At 39.6% G+C, this 17876-nt stretch overlaps 1 protein-coding gene and 1 long non-coding RNA gene across 2 annotated transcripts in view; one reads left to right on the forward strand and one right to left on the reverse strand.

The window, feature by feature from the left end:
* The window catches only part of TASOR (transcription activation suppressor), a 44900-nt gene extending 31079 nt beyond the window's left edge, over nt 1–13821 (reverse strand). The window contains exons 1-7 of the mRNA XM_080996981.1: nt 13324–13821; nt 8733–8878; nt 8106–8198; nt 5953–6025; nt 3911–4002; nt 3207–3365; nt 2719–2846 (exon numbers count right to left, since the gene is read on the reverse strand). Coding sequence (XP_080853107.1) covers nt 2719–2846; nt 3207–3365; nt 3911–4002; nt 5953–6025; nt 8106–8198; nt 8733–8878; nt 13324–13675 — 1043 coding nt within the window. The 5' untranslated portion in view covers nt 13676–13821. The remainder of the gene's footprint in view (nt 1–2718; nt 2847–3206; nt 3366–3910; nt 4003–5952; nt 6026–8105; nt 8199–8732; nt 8879–13323) is intronic.
* On the forward strand, nt 48–2686 carry LOC308472213. Its single transcript, XR_013983357.1, has 2 exons — nt 48–180; nt 2454–2686. It is a non-coding gene; the product is annotated as an uncharacterized lncRNA (long non-coding RNA).
* Nucleotides 13822–17876: the final 4055 nt, after the last annotated feature.

Here is a 17876-nt window from a genome sequence, read left to right on the forward strand (position 1 = left end):
CAGAAATGCCCTGAAAGGCTCCTGTGAGACCTTTTACCTGATACCACTGGCCTGCACAAGATAACACATCAATACGCCAGCAGTTTCAAAATATTAGATTGGTTCCTAGTAGACTGATCTTGATTAAAAGAAAGTTACACCACAAATTGATCCAAGCTCCCAACAGAAAACATGCTTCAGGTATTTCCAGGTCCTCTGGCAAGTGTGGCAAGCAGCAAGCCTTCCTACCAACTTTTAAGCTGTGGAGGTGCTTCAAAGTACAACTGCTGGTATGAACCCCTCCACAAGTCCAAAGTTGGGAGGAAAGTGGGGAGCAATTTGGCTGCTATGTGGCCAAGGCATCTGGAAAATCTTGATCAGGGCCAAACCAGCAAACTCCCCCTTTCCTGCTTCAGGACAATAAAGGACAGTATGGGCATCCTGGCTGCTGCTTCATGGCATCACTTTGAGCCCGGCTGCTTGACAGTGACTGAAGCCAGCACACTTCCCACTGTCCTCTTGCAGACAAAGTAGGTAGGGAAGACTTCTTCATCTGGGTCACTCTGCAGAGCATCAGATGAAGTTGCAACGCTCTCTGCCTTTCAAACAGGGTGATTTCTTTGCTTTTGGGTGGAGGTGGTACCATCAAGTTGGTAGGAAGAACCTGGCAACTTATGTTTGGCTAGCAAGGCCTCCAAAAACTGGAGACCCCTAGATTTCCCCTACATTTATGTCATTATAAGCCTACTAGCATTTGCTGCCCAGTTATTTTTATGTAGTAGTTGTCACAATTCATAAGCCACACTTCAACTCGTATTCCATTTGTAACCTCAACTACAGTGCTACATTCTCATCACAACACAAATTTTAAAATAGCCAGTCACCTGGTTGCTATCGCAAGTAGCTACTCCAGTCAAAGCAGTTTAACAGTTCCTTAATATCGCCAATTGCTTCCGACATTGAAGCCTTCTAACAATTTATCAGAACTACAGCAAAGAGAACAAACCCTAATATATGGAAACTGTGTAAAACATCAATTAAGAATATGTAGAGTCCACTGGACTCAGGCTGAAATAGAGGGCCTTGGCCAAATCTGCCCAGCGTTAAACAGTAATTTATAAGATTGTGATCTCTCTCATAGGGATGTTGGCAAAACACACTAAATACTTTACAGTTTGAATCACAGACTTAGGTACTGCAGCTCACATAACTTGCAGTTTTCTAAGCCAAATAGACCCCACCAGGTTCTCAAAAAAACCTTCCAGAGGATACCAAGATTGAGATTGTCAGCCACCTGACAAAGTACAGCACATGGCCACTCAGCTTTGCTTCACTTGAAGCAACAGTGGATAAACCAATTCAAACCAAAAGTCACGTTGACCAATGTCCAATCTCTTGGTGGTTGCATGCCAAAATGTGGGAAGCCAAAATGTGAAAGTGGGAATGGTGAGGACTGCAGTTCTCAAGGAGTCACAAATAGTTTTAGACTGGTTAGTGTTCTAGAAACTTATGTTCTATTTTTTGTCCACTCTCTGCTACACTTTATGAAAATAACTTTTCAAGGAGTATTTTAACTTGCTGGAATCTTAATGTTTGTTTTGCTTAACCCAACACACATTATTATTTACTTTCTTCCTTAAAAAGAAATGGCTTCCATTATTTTTGCAGGAAAAGCTGTGCTCTCACCACTGTTAAGTGGGGACAAAATCTGCACCTCCATGACACAAAGTTCATCGGCATCTAAGCCAAGTCATCTCAGCAATAATGAACTGCAGTCCCTTTATACTTTCTCACAGAAGTGAATGAGATGCACGGACTTGCTGGTGGCAGAGCAATTGTGAAGGAGTCCCTGGGGCTATTCTGTTTCCATAGACATACAGAATTCATTACTATGAAGCAGCATTCCAGTGCTTAAAGCCAAGCATGACCAAGAGGCATGCTAACATGTGAAACTGTCTAGAAACTTTATTTTACCTTTAACAAACGTTACACGAAATAAGCAAGCAAGTACTATTCTTATGTAACAGATTAGACACCAAGGCCAATATCTGAACCTAGGCACACGCATGTGCCACACTAGAAATCTCAAAAGGAACAAGATTGCTGCAGCCTCATGTTACATATAATATACTCAAGTGATTACTGAAATGCAAATTATTTGAAGCCCATTTACCAAAAAAAGCAAATTCACTTACAAATTGAAATCTGATGATCAAACTGTTAAAAATAAAATATGTGTCTACAGAATAGTCATTATGGATGAAAGGGTGTTTAAAAAGTATAGACCAGACCAATCACAAGCTAACATCCCATCGTATCTGCAAGAGACCAGCTCTGATTTTTCCTCTCCCTGCCTTGTTTCTACTCAGGCTGGTCACTGTAAGAACTAACAGGTAACTTTTAGAACTGGTGCCTGACTTGGCTTGTTTTTCTCTTCCCTTTTATCCGTTCTCCTTTTGTGTCATGTATTTTAGGTTGTAAGCCTGAGAACAAGGACTATTTTACTACCAAGCTCTTTACAGCTGACAAGCAGGATAAAAATACTACACTTTTTTAAAAAAAGAAACAACCATTTGTACAGCTTGAGTAAGACACTACCATTTCCAATTCTTCATCAAAGGTGCAACCATGTATCAAGACCAGCAAGTAGTAACAAACCGAAAATGTATACACTTTTAAGCATTAAAGCCTTTCACATTAGATGCTACTTTTTAAGAAATGTGTGAAAACCCTTCTTACCTTGCTTGTGGCAAATACTTTAGTACCTTTTCATCACTGTGAGAAAATGATACAACAGCATATGGACACACATGCCTTGGTCTTGGTCTTGGTCTGATCTCATCAAAGTAATATTCATAGAAATAATACTGGAAACAAATTCAAAAGAAACTCAAGTTTGCATATTACTAATGCTAAGAGATGCTTGCTGAATTTATTTTATAGTAGATTTCAAACTCTTCATTTGAACTTTGTAATTAAACTAGTATAATGCTAGTAATGCTGAAACTTATTAGCACCATGAACAAATTATTATAGTTGTGATTAAAACTCAACTTTCAAGACAAATCTCTACAAAACAAATTCAAAATGTTAGGCAGCATTTGACCTGTAACAGCCTGCATACTGGAAAGGATTATACTGGAGTTGTTTCATAAGAACTACAAACCTGGCAGCAAGCACATAAATATTTGTATGCAGCTATGTTCATATAACTGTCATTCTCTTACCTGTGTGAGCTCATATGCTCTGTAACGTAGGAAGGAACGGATTTTGTCTGCATTCTTTAAAACATGGCATTCATGCTTTGGTGTAGGGTCTAATCCACTTTTAACATTTGAGTCAATTGATTTCACTGCTAGGTTACTGTATACTGCCTTCATTTTTCCCTAAAAGAGTCAGAAAAATCCCCATCAGGAAAGTATAATGCACACAGCAAACATAAGAAGTCATACCATTTTATATTCAATGAATTCACATATAAAGTAGCCAAATATTTATTGTTCACTCACTCCAGCTACTTTAAATGTTGGTAGTCATTTGAAAAATCTGCAATTGCCATTAACTTCATCAACAAACCAGATACACTCTTCAGTTCTGAAAATGACTTTTGCAACTGTTAGCAAATTTTAAAAATTTAAATACTGCAACATAAGGAGTGGCTCTGATTGATACAGAAAAATGCTCTATTTGAAGTGTTTCATGTCAGGAAATTGCTATATTAAGAAACGTACTATTACATTTTATTTATTTTGTAAGATTTTTTCACTTGCCCACACCATAAGATCCCAGAGCAGGATACAGGAATAGAAAATACAAACATAAGCACAAATAAAATGATTACAATTATAAAATACATCCTTGGGAATGATTTAAGAAAAGGGCATACAACGTTAATGAACTGTGAGTGAATTGAAAAACAGCTTAAACTTACTTTTATTACTTTAAAAATAATAATATCACCCACTGCTCTAGCCTCCAGAGGATTAGCTTGCAATAAATCAGCATACCTAGAAAGATATACACCTGGAGAATGTGAAGAGAACAAATGTCAAGGAAGGTTCAACATTTATGGTGTTTCCTAGTGATGCACAATAGAATGCCTATTACTATAAAATGTATTTTCCAGATCTTATTTTAACTTTCCATTAAACTACTGAAACCATTTCTATCTGAAAGGACAAAACTAATGAACATCAAACAGAAGTGCAAATATTTAACCATCTCTGATGATATATAACCTTAAAAAAGATTGAAAATTCTGTGTGGTCTATTGTTACAGCAAACACAAGGATAACCAAAAAGTAATATTTATATTTTAGAAGCCCAACAAGAGTTTTAAAATTATATCTTCCTATATACATAGAAATGTAATGTTGTTGTCATGTTGCCAAAAGGTGGCCACACCAGCTTTAGCATAACAAACAGCAGCCAGGTGAGAGAGGAAGTAGCCTTGTGAAGTACCAGCCCTCCTTCTTTAAGAGATTGGGGCAACCTCTAGGAGTGACAGACAAGCGGGAGGTCTAAGGATTTTACAATCCATAGCTGTAATAGAAAAATTAATGAAACAAAGCTGTACATCTTAAAAATTAAAATAATATTGGTTATTATAGGTTTTTTTGAAGGTACAGACTTGTTTTAATTTTGGGATATTTGAATTTGAAGTTATGAAAATTGGCTATCAGGAAAAAAGAAAATAATTTACAGTCAGTAGAACATTAAATGCTGACATGTAAGGAAATAAGACCTAGCAAGAAAAATATTCCAAAAAATTAAAAATTGAGTATTATATACAAATATGAGTACATAAAATTAGGCTTAATTATTTAAAAAATAATTATTCATTTCAGAAATATTTAAACTATTAGACATTTTAAAATGGTCTTGTTTCATTAATTTTTTCTATTACAGCTATGGATTGTAGGAAAGTTCTACAAAATGGCTGCCCAGTAAAACGTAAAAATTTTGTTACAAGGAATAAAAAGCCCACAAATTTCATTCTTTGTCGAGAAAGAGCATGTCTTTGCAATAATTTTCAACACCAAAAATATTTGTTTACATCATGACCACACGCTGTAAATTCAGGTTTTCTAAACCTAGTTTTTCCACCCAAAAAAAATTTTTAAAAAAATTTAGGCATTTATGAAATTTTTTGAGTGCTGGTGTATTTTTTTCTGAAAACCTCATCATTTTATTGAGTTCTGTGTAAAATTTCAAAGGAATCTGATCATTGGTTATGGAGAGAAAAAACAAAATGTACACAAAGGCATCGTGTGCCGAGGGTCTCAAGATTTAATGCAGATTTAATGAAACTTTGAAGTGCTATAAAATCAAAACCGTTTGAGATAGAGAGAAAAAAATTAAGGGGGTTTCTTTCAACCAGAAGGGAAGGGTGTACAGCAAGTTTCATCAAAATCTGAGATAGTGGGTGACAAAACTCTTTGTTTTTTGCGTTGATTCGATGTGGAATGACCCTTATATTTATATTGAGATACTGGCTTGGATCTAGAGTTCCCAAATGCCAATCTCTACATATGAGCTGTCCCCACTCATCAAAGCAGGAAACTATTTTTGCCCATTCCTTCAGTCCACTGTACTTCCTGAAGGACTGGAGGACACTCCAAAACAGTGTGCCAGAGTGCAGCATAGTTGAAGCTGGACTTCACATATTGGTTAGAAATTATGGGTGGATTCAACATAGAGCTAAGTAGGGTAAGTGTGTACAGATTGAGGTCTGCTTGAATCAAAACTTTCCCTTCTTCTCCTCATGCGCCCCTTCGCCCTGTTCTAGGGATTCTCTTCATACTCAAGAACAGATTTAGAGGGTACAAGGAGCATGTGGGACTTCGTTGCACAGGTAGATCTCACTCCTTGTAAACAACTTAGTTGACTCCTGACCCATGAATCAACACTCATCTGAATCTCTCTTCTATTCTTTAAGGCATAAATTCAATGAAAATGAAAAATGCTATTTACCTAGGGAAGGGTTGCCAAGAACTGTTATCTTGGAATGGCCCACCTGCAAGCCATTTTCACATATGTTTTGCACCTAAAAGTAAGCATTTATTTAGCAATATTAGAACACGGACATGGCAATAAATATCAACAATATTGTTCAAACTTCAATTAAATGCTAATCTTACACTGTGCATTTTGATGGTGATGCTTCTGACACTGATTAGATAAGCTTGTGCAATGGCACATAATGTTCACAAACATTCCAAATGCTCTGTGAGCAAAGGCTTTCACTGTTTTCTGACAACCTGTTGAATGCGAAGTGCATAACAAACAGCCCTCATCCTGCTCTAAGATAGGAGTGGGATTTGTCTTCATCTTGCATAGAATCCCTCACCCTAGATCCAAACTTGGACATGGAGAGGGGAGCAGAGGATTGTTCCTGATCTCATGTTGTATTTCAAAGGTCAGTAAAGCGGTAAGACTCAAACTCTAGGAACCACATTTTTGGACTCTGATGATAGCAGGCAGATCTTTAACATACTAAAACAACAGAGGTTGTTAATAACAACACAGTTTCAAAAGTGGTATCCAGGTCAATTTAATTAGTAGCCAACAATATAGTTTCCACAGCAAAAACCTGTTGTATAACTAAAATATTTAGAAGAAAAAGCAGACAACTTTAAACTATATATAACTATACCTCTTTAATTATATATTTATACCTCCACCCACTATTTATAACATACACATATTTCCAAAATGTTACCTGCATAATTACCTGACAATTATAGTATCAAAGCACTAAAGTTTAATATAAATTCCACATCATATAAGAATATTAAATAAATACATTTTTAAATTTTTTATTGTTGTTAGAAAAATATTATATTATTCTCCACAGTGGAACATTTCTATATTTGTCAATGTCATTTAAAAAATTCATAAAATCACTAGACCCAATTATTTCAGAAACTCTCTTATATTTTGTTAGCCTTCTCTTCCTTGTACAATTTTTTGTGAGTTTAATCATTTCTGCAACCTTCCAGCCACTCCTGCCACAGGTGGAGAACTGTTCATCCATTTCTGTGCCATCAATACTCATGATGTTATTTACAAGCTTCACTCTCACTATTTTTTGTCCTACCAAAATTGTCATAAGATGGAAATGAACATTTTGATGAATCAATCGAGATATTTACAATCATTATACACCTTTAGGCGCCAGGCAAAAATGTTCCTCTTTAACCATGCCTTTGGTTGACTGACATCCAATGGCCTTTTAAAATATGTCAGAGAAGGAAAGATTATGGGGTCATTTTTGTTTCAGTTTTTATTATTTTTGTTTTTAATATTGTGATTCTATCTTGCGAACTGACCAGAAACCTGCAGGTATAGGGTGGTATGCCAATGTAATAAATAATAGCAATAACAGTAATTTCACTCTCTCTATATGTAAACACACACACAGAAATGCATACACACCACTTTACTTGGAAGGACTTTATCATTCAATCATTCCACCAAATATCATACTATCATCTTTTGCTCTAATGTATTACTCTGAACTATACACATTCCACCCTCTCTAAAATGGTAATTTCCACTGCATAACCATCATTTAATTCATAGCCAAGCACAGCTTTCAAATACTCAGGTTTAGCATACTCCTTTTGCACAGCACACTAGCCAACTATTTCTAGTAGCACATTTTCCTGCTATGAAGTAAACCAAAAATAACCTTCTACCATACTGTTCAATTGGTTGAGCAGTCAATTGCTGGGAGACAATCAGCAGCATGACTTCTCAAGGGTAATCAATCTAGAACCTAAATCTAGGCAGTCCATTATGTGCATTTCACAATTCAACAGAAGCATAATAGCTGGAAGGTTTTCCCCACAAAATATGGGTTGTATCCAAGTAGGTCTCCCTGTCATACTATGGAATTTCCCCTTCTTTTCCTCCCACCGCACACAGCCTCAGTCCTGTTCTGGGGATTCTCCAAACCCCCAAAACATATCCTTGCCAGGAGACAGGGCACGTGCAGGGAGAGAAAAGAGGAGAAGTTCCATTGAGCAAGCAGACACCCTTGCATTATTAGGACAGTTGCACACTCTGTCTCCTTCAGCATCATTATGCTTCAATAGTTATTTAAAAGAAATAAAAATTCTTACCATGTCACGGTCAACCTTTAGAAATGCAAATGTTTCCTCTAGCTCTTTTTCCGATCTGCCATCCTGCTTCAATTCTCTTCGTTTCTCTATGAACTTTCAAAAGACAAAATTCTAATAGCAACAGAAACTAGCATACATTATAATTTAATGACTTTGTATGATCTATGATTTCAAAAATCTAAATTCTACAGAAAGGTAAACAAAGTAACCAGAAAAGTCAAAATGTGAACTAAATACTGAATGCAGTTTATATATAAATTGTTTATTTATACATGGTAGAATGACAAGGAGCAAAATACAGTAGGAAACCACAGAAGTAACAGACATTAAGGTTCGCAAGTGTAAAGAAAACAGCTTGGATCCAAAGACTGCATGAGCGCAAAGCCACTCATGCAACAGTTATACATTCTAATATAAATTTGTACGTTTCATCAATGTAAACCGCTTTGGAACTCTTTTAAAAGTCAATAGGCAGGATCATAAATAAATTAAATATGTCTCACCCCTTCTTCGTCCCTGCCTCCCACAAAAGCTTCTTTGCAACTTAACTGAGTTTTGTTCGTATTAATACGAACACGTTTTTGTGTACTTCAGGTACTATTTCATGTGTGAATATTGGGTACTCACCTCCTTTTCCAACAGTTCACTATGAACCAAACTGGCTTTTTTGTAGGTGAAATTGTCCTTTGAATGGTTTTCCATATATGATGAATGCAAAATGTTCACAATCTCTTGAAATTCACGAGATCCTGCTGTTACTGGCTGAAAAAGAGCTACAGAGAAAGAAAACAAGTATCTCAAAATCTGTGTGTCTTGCTATTAAATCCTGTGTGTATTGCAATTAAATGCTACTGTGTTGCTGCAGGCAATCCTCATTTTGCAAGGGGGTTCTGTTCCAGATCCCTGCATGTGTCAGCAAAGCACGCATAAGCCCACTCAGACCCACCCCCTTTCATGACATCTTTATGATGTTTTGGGACTACTTCCAGATTTGGCACCATGCACATGTGTGCGACTGCGTGTCATTCAGACATGCCCAAACCAGGAGTTGACTGTAGTTCATTTTATGAAACCATGCACATCTAAGAGTGGACAATTCTCTGTCAGAGAGTCTTTAAAGGTACAGAAAAGCATTAGAGCATAGGGCAGAGATAAAATCAAACAAATTCCTTTTTCTTTTGCACAGGATAAAGGTGCAAATTTAATAAGAAATTTTAGTTGCTCAATTTTTTAGACGTTCCATTTTTCCAGGTCTAAATGGGTAGTTTGCATTGCCTACAGCTTTTCTTGAAAGACCACTTACAGAATACTTAAGTAGAATGCATTAACTATAGTAGAAGTTTCACATTCAGTGATAAACCTGTAGCATGAAAAACCTCTACCCAATTTTCAGCATTTGCCTCCTTTTCCAGTACCCCTCCATACTCCAATCCACATTATTCTTCCAAGGGCTGGGGAGGAAAAGACTGAAAGCTGAGAACTTATAAATTAAGGATCTTTTAGTCTTCCAACCACTATTTCTTAAGAAAATTTAGAACAGTGTGAGAAGATACCTGAATTAAAGGCACAAATTTTTTTGCTCAGGAGTCTCTATTCCAGATGTTTTGAGACTACAATTCCCATCATCCTGACCACTGGTCCTGTTAGCTAGGGATGATGGGAATTGTAGTCCCAAACATCTGCCCATGGGATTTACAGGTGAGCACTTGGAAGAACCCGCACTCATGTCCTGCTTGTGGGTTTTCCACAGGTATCTGGTTGGTCACTGTGAGAACAGGATGTTGGATTAGATGGACCACTGGCCTGATTCATTTTGGTTCACCATGCACAGTACTGAGTTAACCAGGGCTTGCAGTTAAGCTATCTCCTCACCAACATCAAATTGTAGCCAATGTTTGTTTTTGCCTACAGCCTGTACTTAATAAGCAGAGAACATAACCATGAGTCCCAGTTTGAATGATCTACTAAACCAAACTTTGGCTTAACTGAGTGTGGTGGAGCAATAAAAAGGACGTGGAGGAGAAAAGTGCCACATGATTATTACTTGGGGGGCGTGGAGTACAGGATTGCTGAACGGGGAAATGACAAAAATGGCTTTCTTGACAATTCCGCTAGCAGAAGCCTTACCACAGTTTGGATGCCTAGTTGGCTGCAACCCATTAGGAACTTGTAGCAGAAAGTGATGTGCTGGCTTTTATTTAAAACCGGAGTCATTTTTTTTAAAAAAAAAAATTTCAATCTTCACTGGAACTGACTCTTTACAAAGGGAAGACAGGCACAATAGCAATGTAATGGAGCTCAGTGACTTTTTATATGGTTTTGCTCTATATGAATGAATACAGAAAATAACGTGCCGTATGAATCAGAAAGACAACACACAGACCAGGAATTACAGACCAGGTCTCAAGAAATGCAGACTACAACCAAGCAGAAAGAATAGGACCTGAATAGCAAATATAGAATTCTCCTGGATTCCATCAGGACTCTGCTACTTTTCAGTTCACCTATATTTTATGCAAGAACCTTGCTTGTATTCCAGTCGGCCATATGAACCGTATTAGTACATAAGAAGCTTCCTTATTCCAAGTCAAGCTCTTTGTTCATCTAACCCAGTATCATCTGCTATTGACTAGCAGAACTGCTGTGCCTCAAACCTACCTGACCCACCCCCTGCCCAAAATACAACAATTTGTAAATTGAACCTGGAACTTTCTGCATACAAAGCAAAGTGCTCCATCACACGAATAGACTTTTGCTTCAGTAGTTTCTATACTGAGACCAAGAGTTTTATTTCATCTGTAAGGTATGATAATACTATTCAAACCTTTATATTTCCTTCACAGAAAGACAGTATTGTTAAGCTAGTTCCCAAATCTAGAACAAAATAGAATTCCAAACAATTGCTGCAACCTCTTGACAAATCCTTCCTGTACATAGAATACTGCTAGAAGTGTATTAATAATTTGATTTCCTTAAAGTAGACAGCATAGAACTGCTACAAGAATTCCAAACTCAAATTGGGGGGGGGGGGGAGGAAATAGTTTTAAGTACCAAGTACTGGAAGATCTCAACCTCAGATTTGACCAAGAAATTTGAAATAGCACTTCTGAAACTTGGTAAAGGGTAATTATGTTAAAATGATCTAATGTGTCAACTTTCAGATTAAGAGGGCCCTCATATTTCAACTCTTTCATGGTCTGCTCTCTAGTTCATTACTCAAGGCGGGGAGATCTCTTTCAATTAGTGGTAAGAAAGTCTCCATGGAATTATGACTCGCCACAAATAATCTCGGGAAAAGGCTAATTACATAATCCTTCTATTAGTTCCTTCATTGCTTTGCTCTTTTTGAGTCAAATGTTTTCCACAATTCTCTGGACAGTATGGTTCCCACGATATCATGTTCCACCTCTTGTTTATTAAGCCTATGCTGCTGTCTAAGACGACACCCAGAGCAGGAATTTCTTCTATTTTTCAGGTTAAATTAAAATTTTAAAATTCTATCTTAATTAAGTTTGTGGAACATCTTGGCTTCCAGTAGGTATATCAATATTGTGTTCACACATTTTCAGGACTGAAATAACTGCACCTTATACACAGTAACTATTCAGGTATCATGGACAGAAGAGCATAAGAGTGCTGAAGAGATCATTCAGAATTACTGGAGCAATGTAAAACAATTGGAATGATTTGCAAGAGGCTCCTTAAGAATTGCAACTGCACTAGGAAGTTCCAAAATGAGCAGCAAGTTCATGAGTAAATTTAGACAGAATTTACCATTGCGAGGCATGGAGTCAGTGTAGGACCACAGAGGCCAAAGTTCAAATTTCCACTGAGCTATGAAGTTCACTAGGTGACCATAGGCCATTCACTGCCTCAACCTAACCTACTTCACAGGGTTGCTGTGAGGGTAAAATGGTGAGAAGAACCATATATACCACCTGCAACAGTGTGCAATGCAGTGCAAGGGCACGTGAGTCCATCACACTTATGTTGCCATGTTAAAGCTATCTTTAGGAACCTAGTGGTTAATGTATCACTTTACATTCTATTAAAAACGTACATGCAACAAAGGCCTAGAACCAGATACTTTGGCAGCAGTTGCATCTCTTCTAACTTAACATTTTTGGTTCACACTGTATCCTAGAAATGCTCATAAGAACATCAGACACTGTTCATTGTCTTGGGTCTATGTAGTATTCTTTTGATCACAAGTTTAGACAAACCTAGGCCATGTGCCATCAAATAATTAGGAAAGTTCTTCAACCTTCCAGGACGCTTGAGTCTTCTTCAACTGCAGACTATAGCTGTATCCTTCAGGAAGGGGCCAAACCAACCTACCTTGACCTTCTTGTTACAAAATACGTTTTATGTTTGCATTGCTCAAATTAAACTCTTCTTGAAGGATGGAAAGTGTGAAGTACACTAGTGGCAGCCTCTTGAAAAAGATTAAAGATTAAAAGAATGAGAGCATTTTTGAAGGAAATGATCCAAAGGAGGTTCATTAAGGAAAAGCTAGGTGAAGAGAAACAAGAAGGAAGCATTTTTGCTACAAAAGGCAAACGTTAAGATGCTGCATACTGAATACAGAAGATCACTCGAACCAAAGGGACTAGCGCAGCAGCAATAGCGCTTCCTCGCCAGGGCACGACATGCTGGCATCCGCTTCCCTCCTACAACGCGGGGGCGGTATAGACGGCTTTCATCAGGGGCGGAAAAAGAGAACTTCGCCGAAGTAAGCGCCCCCCCAGCCAGCCTACCCTGCAGGAGGGATGATGCACCTCTCTCCTCTGCTGCAGAGCGCGCAAAGTCGGCGAGCCATTTTCCCGCGCGCCCTTCCAGAGAACCATCTTCTCTGCGAGCTGGCGCGGATGATGCCCACACTCCCCCTTCGGCCAAAAAAACCACCACGCCCGTATCCAGCCTCTTCTAAAGCGGCCATCTCAAAACAAAACGAGTTGGGGGTTTTTTTGGGGGGGGGGGTATTTGTTTTCCAAACGCCCCTCTCTCTCTCTCTCTCTCTCCCCACCCCCACCCCCCACCTTCGGAAGGGGAGAATAAGGTTCTCTCAACCGTGCCAAGCACCTTAAACACGGCTGCGAGAGGCTCCTCGCATTCAGCTGTGTCGCGAATGTGGCTACGTGGAGCGAGAAGCGGGAGAAGGGAGGAATTGGGGCTGGAGGGAGGGTTGGGGGGGAGGGATGCGATGCGAGGGAACCACCTTTCTTTTCTTTGCTCTTCCTGGGGATCTGAAAGTTTTTCTTAAGGGGCATGTTGTCTTCTGGGGCTCTGGGCAGCCCGTCGCTATACTGGGGCTGCTGCTCGGGGGCCTCGGGGCCGCTGCCCTTGCGGTGGTCCCCGCGCGGGGATCCCCTGCCCTCGCCGGCGGCCCCGAACGGAGGCTCCTCGTCGCTCCTGCTCCTCTCAGGGCGGCCGCCATTTTGTGTGGAGTTCTCCGCGTCGGCGGCTGCAGCTCGGTTCTCCCCGCCGGAGAGGCCGCTGCTGTTCTCCGCCCGCTGAGGCTGCTCTGGCACTCGCTCGCCGCCGCTGCTCATGGCCGCGGCCTCCGCCATGAAGCCGCCCGCACCGCTACACCGCGCTGGCGATCTTTGTCCCGCCAGTGAGCCGCCCCTTCCTCAAAGCCATGCACGACTCCGCCGCCACTGCCGCCGCCCCCTCCCATACAAAGCACAAACACTCCTCCTTCCTCTCTCCCTCCCCTTCGTTCTAACATGGCGGTGGGGCGTCAGGAAAGAGGAGGAGCTTGTTCCCCTTCACTTGCAGCCAACCGGCGCGCAGCGCCGCCGCTTATAAATGCGCGAAGGCCCGCCCTTGGGCTTGCTGCGAAAATGGCCGAAAGGTCTCGAGGAGTGTGTTGAGTTCGAGCGCTCAGGCCTCTTTCGAGGCGCCCTTGCCTTAGCGTTAAATTTTGTACGGTGCGCAAGCAAAAACATGTAATCAGTTTCTTCCCTTTCCTTCCTCTTACCAGCCGGAATATGGTGGCCCGGCCTTCCTTGGTGAGGAAGAACGGCGCCTTTTCCGGGGCTCCATGCTAAGTTGTCTTCCTCGCTATCCTGCACAGGACGGGACCTGAAGGACACCCGCCGTCTTGCCCACTACTGTCGGATATGAAGCATCTTTCAATGAAGTTTTGCTTTTCTGTGCTTCTTATTAAGAACTGTAACAGGAAATGTCGGTGGCATTTCGTTTTCTACTTCCACACAGCCCTTTTCCTGCAGAAGGGAAAAGGAAACACAAGGGATATGCTCTTGCTCTGCTGGTTCAGCTCCCTAGCCTAGGGGAAAACATGTTTTCTCTTCAAGCAAATTGCTACAAACGTAAAGCTTATCAAAATGCTCAGGAAAATCTGCTGCATTGCTTACAAAATGTCTCAAAAGTACCGTAGTTGTCCTCACAATTTTAGAATATGCCTCCCTTTGTATTTCCCCCCCCCCCATATAAAACTCAGTATTTCTTGAAATAATTATGGTAGGAGAATGGAATCAAAACATCCTAAAAACATAGCTTTAAATTTATATTTTTACAAATCAAGATGCACTGTTGAAAATCTTTTAAATATTTTTTTTAATGTTTTGAGCTCTAATCCCCTGTCCCAGAGGGCTTTTAGATACTACATATCTTACTTAACAAAACATTCATTCAGAGTGCATTTTTTGTTCATTTCCACTTACTGAATTTCTAGTTCACAAAAAGCCTAAAGGTAATTATAATTCCACTGCACCCTCATCACCTCTCCTGGCCCCAAACCAACAGTTAGGCCAGATGGTTGAAGGCAGGAGTCTTGTCCTTAGTTGACTTGTATGAAGTCCCTTTCACTTTTTACCCTAGTGAAGCGTTGTGTAACTTTATCCAAATCAGCTCGAGATTTCAGAAGGATTAGATTGTGCCTGCACCTTTGGACAATCAAAACATAGTTGAACTGATTATCATGCAAGACCTAAATCAAGAAGAAACAGCAATAGTTTGTATCTCTGGGGGATCTCATTCGCTAACTCTTCAGAGAGGAAAATATCTTTCTATGAACTTGCAGTTTGATGGCCACACAACTACCTTCCCCTTGCATTGCTTATCTACCTTGGATAAAGGAATTAGTGCAGCTACTGTAGACAAAAGTTGTTTCCAATAGATTTAATTGTATATCATTCAGTTACTAAAAGTACAAAAGCCCAGCCAGGAAAGAAAAAAAGACTGCTCTTTTGACACTATCATGACATGTCATGGGAGAAAGGAAAACATGTACTGTACACAGAAAATGATAAGAGCAACAGGGTAGAATGACATTAACCTCCTTTGGAATGTTTCGTTTTATTTGCTAGCAGAATACCCTGCTATAAAAATGCACAAATTATACTGCAGACTCCTAATTGAGAAGATATACAGCAAAAGTATGTTTGGCCCAGCATAATTGATGGGATATGGTGGAAAGCAATGAACAGTTCAACCGTCCTCTGCATTTGTACTCATGAGAAGCTCATCTTCAGAGATACCTGACAGCTTTCTGATAGCAGTCACATGTTACTATGCTGGTACTGTTTCGCAGAACCAGTTCAGAGATGAAAGGAAGGAGGTTGGCTGATTGATTGATTGATTGATTGATTTAATTTATATACCGCCCTATACCCAGAGGTCTCAGAGTGGTTCACAGGCTTAGCAATCTGTGTATAAACTCTCACCAACCCCCCAGTAGAAAAAAACAATTGTTTCAAGTATATCTTGTATTCTAATGTGAAGGAATGAACAGCTGAGAATACATGAAAGGAGTTTGGCTAGGCAGAGCAGTATCGTTGAATTTAACTTAGGGTTATATATTAATCATGGCTGATTAAGAATATATTTTTGTTGTAGACAGCTAAAGAACAGAATAATTAATCAGAAATTAATTAAATCAGGCATTGAAGGATGGCAATGCCTGATCACATATTATAATGAGAAGGTTGGGGTGGGCTAGTCAAAAGAGCAGGGGCTAGTCTGACTGGTTGTAATTTTTATGGAAAAGTTGTTGGTTGTTTAAATATCATGTATGTCATCTTTGAAATGTATAAGAAACATTGCTTTGGATGTGGTTCTTTGCAGCTGCCTCCTTATTTTTTTCTTTATTTGTCAATTATTTTTATTGCTTTTCCATCATTTTTAACAAATTGCCACCAAATTAATGCAAATTCAATACAAATTTAAAAGCTGACTTCCCACCCACCCCAAATGCCCCTTCTATTTTCCTCCCTCCCTTGTTGCTCCCAAAAAAAAAAACTTTTCCAGCTATCATTTCAAAATACATTTGTCCCTTCTCCCTACACATTACCTGTTCAATTACCAATTTCTGCTATGGCTTTTATACATTGTTATAACCTGTCCTCAAAACAGTTGAGTAGAGTAAATCCTCTTTTATCTATAATAGTCGTTCATCAATTTTCAAACATTTCCTTGAGTTATACTTTGCCTAAGAAAAACAGATCTTGCTTCCTCCCAGACAACATACACACATTCCTCCCTAACATTGCCTTGAGCATTGCTGTCTGACATCTGGCCCCTGTAATCAACAACTCAGCCACACTGGTGCATGCAGAGGGTGAAAATGAAACCCCTAGAATTTCTTGTAAAAATATATAATATACCCCCAAAAAACACTACCAATCTCCCACCCTTCAGATTTTGCCAAATTTAACCCTCAATTTTACATACAACCATCTTATGAATAAATAAACACAATCCATATCTATTATTTTCTGTCTGAAAGTGTCAGAAGCCTTCAAGATTGTGTGCACTGTGGTCCATCCCGTCCCTTTCACTGTTCTTATTTCCAACTTCAGGGGGGTAGGCTGATGTAATCTCAACAAAATCCATATCTCCTCTCCTTCCTCCCCCCTAAACTATTAAATATTCCTGCAGTCCATTTTGCCAATCCTCAGTTCCATTACATCCAGCTCCACAGACTATTCTCTTCCGAGTGCTTAACACACAGTCAATCCAGTACTTACCAATCTTTTCTTCTTTACTATTTTTATTTTACAATACAAAGTTCCAAGGGGTGGTCAAAATCCCTCAAAAGTCCCTCAAGCTCGTTACTCTCCATCTTCTTTCAGGCAAAGTCCTTAGTTATAAAATAAATCCATTGTGAAGAGGTATCTTTAAAGTTTGCTCTGCCTGAAAACTTTGCATTCCATTTCTCAGGGGAGGGTAGATAACACAGATCCCGGGGGAAAACATGACTTAAAATATTGCTTCCCCTCCGCTCCTTCTACCATTCAAGCAAAGCAGAAATTAGCATCTTTCATTCTTTCCAAACCTTTCCACACATATGATTTTCTCCTTCAGCATAAATCAGGATCTTTTCAGGGGGTGCCTTTCCACTTGTGAATTATGACCAGATTCAAAGGTATTCCACAGCTTACCAAGGGCTGTCCTTGGACAGAGCCATTGAGCCCAGCGCCCCACTCACAAACCAAAAAAAGGCATTAATGGATGACCATGGGTTGTGCCCTTTCAATACCCTCCAAAGGTATGGGGAGACATGCCCCTTACCGCCCATTAATCTCCATCTGGAACCCCTCTTGGGCACCGAAGCATCCAAGAGGATGACTTGCCAGGTTTGCTGCAAAACAGGAAGTTTTATTTTTGAGGCTGTTCCTATGTATATTTGTATTTCAATAAAGGCCTAGCTTTCTACTTGGAGACTGCATCCTTTTCTTTTTGGGTTTCTGGGAGGGATACCTCCAGTCTTTTAAATTTCTCCAGCAAAAACATAGCATGCTCAGT

The sequence above is a fragment of the Podarcis pityusensis genome, assembly GCF_964106645.2.
Source record: "Podarcis pityusensis genome assembly, chromosome: 2".
NCBI lineage: Eukaryota > Metazoa > Chordata > Lepidosauria > Squamata > Lacertidae > Podarcis > Podarcis pityusensis.